The sequence below is a fragment of the Gracilinanus agilis genome, unplaced genomic scaffold (genome assembly GCF_016433145.1).
Source record: "Gracilinanus agilis isolate LMUSP501 unplaced genomic scaffold, AgileGrace unplaced_scaffold22898, whole genome shotgun sequence".
Lineage (NCBI taxonomy): Eukaryota > Metazoa > Chordata > Mammalia > Didelphimorphia > Didelphidae > Gracilinanus > Gracilinanus agilis.
Genome location: NW_025354577.1, coordinates 420 through 6,931, shown reverse-complemented (window position 1 = coordinate 6,931; position 6,512 = coordinate 420). Strand labels below are relative to the sequence as shown.

General features: G+C 47.5%; 1 protein-coding gene across 1 annotated transcript; it reads left to right on the top strand.

The window, feature by feature from the left end:
- Positions 1–2,407: 2,407 nt before the first annotated feature.
- FHL3 (four and a half LIM domains 3) lies at positions 2,408–5,443 on the top strand. Its single transcript, XM_044683486.1, has 5 exons — positions 2,408–3,270; positions 3,490–3,664; positions 3,775–3,944; positions 4,240–4,426; positions 4,616–5,443. Exons 1-5 carry the CDS (start codon positions 3,115–3,117, stop codon positions 4,768–4,770), a joined length of 843 nt encoding a protein of 280 aa, XP_044539421.1. The 5' UTR covers positions 2,408–3,114; the 3' UTR covers positions 4,771–5,443.
- The last annotated feature ends 1,069 nt before the right edge of the window (positions 5,444–6,512 follow it).

The following is a 6,512-nucleotide window of genomic DNA, read 5'->3' as shown; positions in this document are numbered from 1 at the left end:
CTCTCTCTCTCTCTCTCTCTCTCTCTCTCTTTCTCTCTCTCTTTTTCCCTTTCTCTCCCCCCCTCCCATCTCTCTTCTCTCTCTCCCTCTCCCTCCCTCTCCCTCTTTTTTCTTTTTTTTCCATTTGCTAGTGAATTTTGACATCTGGCCATCTGTGCTCCCCACAGATGCTTGCATGTGTTTGACACCAAGACTGCCAGTGTTCATGCTGTGGGAAAACAAATGGACTTGAGTGGCTGGAGGCAAGGGGAGTGAAAGGGAAAGAGGCAGGCTAGGAGAAAGGGCTGGGAACTCAGAGGCTTCTGGAAGCCTTACTGTTCCCCCCTACTTTTGAGAATCTTCCCACCTTGAATTCTCATCCTTGGGCTTCATTCTGCTTGCTGACACCTCCCATCTTCAACAAATCAATCAACACATATTAATTGAGCCTCTGCCTCAGGCCAGGCACTTGAAACTAGGTGCCAGAGATTTAGGAAGAAAATTAAATAATTCCTGCCTTCAAGGAGTTTGCATTCCACTAGATCCTTGGGGTCTTCGAACTTATTCTTGAAAAATATTTTGATAAGCATATTATAACATAATTGTTTTCCTTTGGTTTCTGTATATTTTATGCATTTAAAAATGAGATTCTGAGAAGGGATCCCTGGGCTTCCAAACTCTTCCAGGGGTCTATGACACAGAGGTTAAAACCCCCTGCACTAGAGGGATATAACACTTTAACAAATAAGTAAACACAAGAAATATACAAAATAAATATACAGTAAAATAGCAGGGTACTAATAGTGGGAGGGAGGTAAGGGGAGGCAACTTATGACATTTCCCTGCTTTTCCCCTAGGGATGGACCATGAGGAGCTAGTGCATTTCCCTCATCACCACCCGCTAATTGTCCAGCTGCTAGTGTCCTCCCTCCAGAAATTCCTTTCCACTTATTTTGTATATTATTATTAGCAGGATTATATAAGGCCATGATCACTTATAGGTCACCGATCAGCCTGCTACTTGTGTAGTTCTTCACTCCAAGCTCTAAAGTAATCTAGGAGTATATTTATTTCCTTATTGATTAATAACACTTAATATAGCTACCAATAAATAAGCTCAGGACCCAACCTCAACTCATCAAATATCACTTCTTTTATAATCTATATAAATCTCTTCTGAATCCTAGTTATTCTTAATTTCCTTTATTATAAATATATATTCATATATATAATATAAAGTCCCTTAATTTCCCTAAGATTAAATATAAATGTCTGTGAATGATCCTAGCCAGGGTCACCTGTAACCATCACTGTTACTGTAGATTACTTCTCCTTACTTCTGGAAATAAAGTTCCACCACTCAGTTCGCTCGAGATCCCAAATAAAGTCTCTTCTCAGGAAATCTTACCATCCTCTTAGAAAGACAAAGACTTCAATCGTACCATCAAGAAAGAAGGTGTCTCCGTCCTCTTTTCTGTCTTTAACTTCTCTCATGCCCCCTCTAAATAGTCTCTTCCGACACAGTTAAACTTTTTATTTAATTTTAACTAAAATTTTCAATCTACAGCAATCCATTTGACTTTTAAAGCTTCATTAACTATAATCTCTATAGGAAGAGTTTTTGAAACATATACACTTATATATGTGCATTTTATTTCCATGCCTAGAATGTGAGCGCCTGGAGGACAGAGACTATTTCATATTTGTCTTCAGATCCTCATCTCCTAGCCTGATCCTTAGCACAGAGGAGGTACTTAATCTTGGTGATTCACCATAGGATCATAGATTCAGAACTAGAAGGAAACTTGGAGACTATTAGTCCTCCTCTGGCTTTCCCCTTTGCAAACTTTCAAGCACTATATACATTATAGCTATTATTATTTCATTGATGAGGAAATTGAAGACTTGAGAAATGAATTAACTGGCCCAAGGTCCAACAAGTAGGATTAGAGGTGGGATTTGAATCCCAAGCCTCTGCCTCCAAATCCAATACCCTTTCTAAATCCACCATACTACTCCCTTTTCCTTATCTCTGACCCCATGGTTGTGTTCTCAGTGTCACCCACCCAGGCCTCTCCCCTCAGATTGAAGTCTCTCCTTGGACTGTCCACAGCCTTGGGCACCAGAATCATAGCTTTCTCCCAGAATAATGAGGTTTCCTTGGTGCCCTCTGAGAGCCTGGGAAAAGGGGTAGAATTTTGTATCAGATTTTCCAGGAGAAGCTAAGACATTTGGTAAGATAGGGCAGAGGGGAAGCCTGACTTCTTGTTGCTCTGCCCCCTTACCCAGATCAGTCACCAGGGAAGGAAAGCTTGATGATGGGGGAAATTAGTTGGGGGTGGGGTGGGGGGTGCAGTAGTGGAAGGAACTCCTCAGAGCTAGAGCTAGGACAGGAAGTGAGTCACTGGTGGGGGAGGGGGAATCATCCCTCCATCAAGCTCTGTTAGGACCCAAATTAGGAAGCAGTCTCTTCTTCCTGACCTATCTTCCCCTGAGGATTCAAAGGGTGGGGGTATCAGTGCACAGAAGATGGGGAGCCCTCCATACACCAGCTATGTATGTCCATATCTCCCAGGACATCCCAGGAGTCTTAAGGCACCCGGCCTTTTATCCCTTCTTTTTCAGAACCAGAGTTGAAGTGGAGTCTTGCCTTAGGATAGTGAAAGCAATTTTCCTCCATTCTTTACTCAACATAGTTCAGGTCAATTCTGGTTTCCCTCTTCCAGAGCTTTCTCTGACTTCTGGTTCCCCTGTTTGGGCTGGACGAATTTCCCCCATTTAGCTCCAGAACTAGGAAAAGACCAGGCAAGTTTTGAACATTGTGGCACTTGGGACATAGCACATGAGAAATTCCTGCAGAACAAAGTAAAATGTTCTGGCATTAAAAATCTGGGTGGCTTTGTCAGATTACCTTAAAAGGAAGGATCTCTTGTTGCACCATCTTGAATGTTGTGCCCACCTTGCCTACCCCTAGGCCATTCGATCCTAGCTTGACCCCCACTTGTCTCGATTTCACTGAGATCTGAAGGATCCAGGTTCCTCCTCCTGGGTGTTTGTTCCCACTGCACCTGAGTAACCCAGGCAATAACCCCTAATTCTTTTGTGATCTCTTTCTTTAGGGCCCTCAACACCACCATGAGTGAGGCCTTCGACTGTGCAAAGTGTGGGGAGTCCCTGTATGGTCGGAAATACATCCAGGCAGAGGGTGGTCCCCATTGTGTTCCCTGCTATGACGGCACCTTTGCCAACACATGTGCCGAATGCAAGGAGCTTATTGGGCATGACTCTCGGGTGAGGATGGGCATCAGCTGCCAAGCTGGCTTTGGTTTCTGGGTTCTTAGGTTCCATCTTAGATCTAGTCTGGGCTTCTCTTTCCTTATCTGAGCATGGCAAAAGGACTGGGTTCCATCCAGAAGAGGGTCCAGAGGACATGTGTCCTTGGGAATGGTGGGGAGTGTGGGTTCACCCTAAACCCAAACATGCTATTCCTTTTCCTCCATCCCAACATAGGAACTGTTCTATGAAGATCGACACTACCATGAAGGCTGCTTCCGATGCTGCCGCTGCGAGAAGTCCCTGGCAGATGAGCCCTTTACTTGCCAGGACAACGAGCTCCTGTGTAACGAGTGTTACTGCAGCGCCTTCTCGTCACAATGTTCAGCCTGTGGGGAGACTGTCATGCCTGGTATGGGCACGGGGACCGGCAGGAACCTTTGATGGGGAGGGTGTTGGGCATGGAGGGACAGTGGAGTCCCTGAAGGAAGGGATCCTTGACCCCTTCTCCATCCTAACCAGGATCTCGGAAGCTAGAGTATGGGGGTCAGACCTGGCACGAACACTGCTTCCTCTGCAGCGGCTGTGAGCAGCCTTTAGGCTCCAGATCCTTTGTGCCCGACAAGGGCGCTCATTACTGTGTGCCCTGCTATGAAAGCAAATTTGCCCCTCGATGTGCCCGCTGCAGCAAGGTAAGATCAGGGGAACGGTCTGGTGGGGGAGTACATGAAGAGATGGAAGGTGGAGGTCAGGGCTCTCGACCCCTGGGGTTGGTATTTAAAATATCTGGCCTCTTCCTACATCAGCTTCTCAAGGCTTTGCTCTGTCTTCCAAGAGGAACTAGAGAATGATGCAGAATAATATCCACAGTCTAATTTCATGCTCCTTGTCCCTGGCCCCCCAATTGTATCTCTTCTCTGTTCCCAAACTGATATCTCCTGTGCCCCTCCACTCATAGTGTCCCGTCTCCTGACTGTCTCCCACTAGACACTAACACAGGGTGGAGTGACTTACCGTGACCAGCCCTGGCACCGGGAGTGCCTGGTCTGCACTGGATGCCAAACCCCCCTGGCTGGCCAACAGTTCACATCCCGGGACGATGACCCCTATTGCGTGAATTGTTTTGGGGAGCTCTATGCACCGAAATGTAGCAGCTGCAAGCGGCCCATTACAGGTGGGGGTTTGGCACCTGTTGGGGAGGGGGATCACTGTGGTAGGGTTTGTTTGGGAGGGGAGCTCCCCCACTCTAAGTAATGGGAACCCATCACACTGTGGCTGGAGGAGTGGAGGGAGCCTTCTGGGAAGGGGAGGTGAGTATCGAGGGATCTGACCTCACCTTTTCCATTTCCCCTACTCCCTGCAGGACTTGGCGGGGGCAAGTATGTGTCATTTGAGGACCGTCATTGGCACCACAGCTGCTTCTCCTGTGCCCGCTGCTCAACCTCCCTTGTGGGCCAGGGATTCATACCTGACGGAGATCAAGTTCTTTGCCAAGGATGCAGCCAAGCTGATCTCTGAGGGAGCCTCCCCGGCTGGGGATCTCCCAGGATACTCCCATCTCAAAACTGGGGTCTCCTATAAACCCAAATGTCCCCTTGGCTATCTCATCCCAAACCCAGGGTGCCCCCATTCCCACAGCTCCCCAAACCCAGATCAGGAGGTAGTGAGGTGCCCATTGCTGGAAGTCTTCAAACAGAGGCTGGATGATCATCTTGTTCAGGATGTTGTCAAGCAATCTTCCTGCTTGGGTTCCTGCAGGGGTTGGACTTAATGACCTCTGAGGTCCCTTCTAGCTCTAGGAGTGTGTGGAACCTGTGACCCTCACCCAGGACCTCCTGCCCTGCCTGAATCCTAACCTCCCAGTCTCTAACCAAAGGTCCTTAAACATGAGACCACTCCTGCCCCAACAAACCCAGGACCTCGGGCCTCAGAACCCAAAGATTTTCTTCCTCCTCTCTGAGGGCCCCAAGCCCAGGCCCTATCAGCAGAGGCCTGACTCAGCTCTTCCCTGCCCTTATCTGTCTGAGGCTGCCTTGACTGAGAACTGAAAGGGGGGCAGGGTGTGGAGGATTGGGGAGCAAGGAGAGAAGGATGACCAGGGCCTTAATTAGGGGCGGGGGAGTAAGGGAGAAGGGGGAACCTTTCATCCTCCCTCCCCTTTCTTGCTTCTTGCAATAAAAGTGTGATGAAATTGTGGCAGTTCTATTTTCAGGGGAGCAGAGGGGGCTTCCTCCCTAAGCCTAGATTCCTCTTTTTGCCCAAGAACTTCTCTCTTCAAAGGGTACAAGTACTAAACACGCCTATTTGGCAGAAGGAGTCTACAGAGGATTGTGGCCTTTGCTGTGGAAGGGTGCCCAGGGAAAGTGATCCCACCCTTTCCCCTCTTCAGGACACACATATCGTTCCCCACTTTTCCCAAGGTCTGACCTCCTGCTGTAGCTTTACCCTTTAATCTTCTGCCCTCCGTGGGGATGGAGAATAAGGGCAAAAATAAAAACCGCTCCATTCCTAGGGGTTTGAACTTGCAGAGCTCTTACATCATTAGCCCTTTGGAAACATCAGTTCTGCCATTTTACAGATAAGGAAACTGAGGTCTAGGGGCAGATTTCTGGAGGGTCACACATTAAGTGCATATCAGGGAGATGCCTCAGTTGGAGGCATCCTGATTCTCTCCTCCCCAATATTAGACTTCTTATAATATAGTATGCTGAGGTGTTACAATTGTAACCCTTGTTGGTACTTTTGTATCCCCAGGGACTTAACACCATGACTGGAATGCAGTTGGTGCTCCATAAATGCTTGTTGACTTTGGTTTTTATAGCTCTTTACAGAGGCAAGCATGTAGGACAGTGGATAGAGCCTGGATTTGGAACTGGACGACTTGAGTTCCCATCTGACCTCAGACATTTACTAGCTGGATATACCTGGAGCAAGTCTCTACTTCTATTCCATTTCCCTCATCTGTAAACTGAGTATAATAATAGCATCTACCTCCAAGGGAGGGAAGATTTGTAAAGTTCTTTTCCAGCCTCACAGGGCTCATTATTATAAGAATCCTACTTATCCTTACAAGAGCCCCGTGAAGTAGATACTGGAAATAGAATTACTCCCATTTTAGAGATGAGGAAACTGATCCAACCCAGAGGTGTACTCGCCACCGCTGCTGGACCGCCCCTCATTGTCTTCTAGAAACACTTCTCTGCAAACCCACCCTTCGCTTTCCCCTCCTCGATCTCGATCTCTCCTTACAAAGCCCCCTA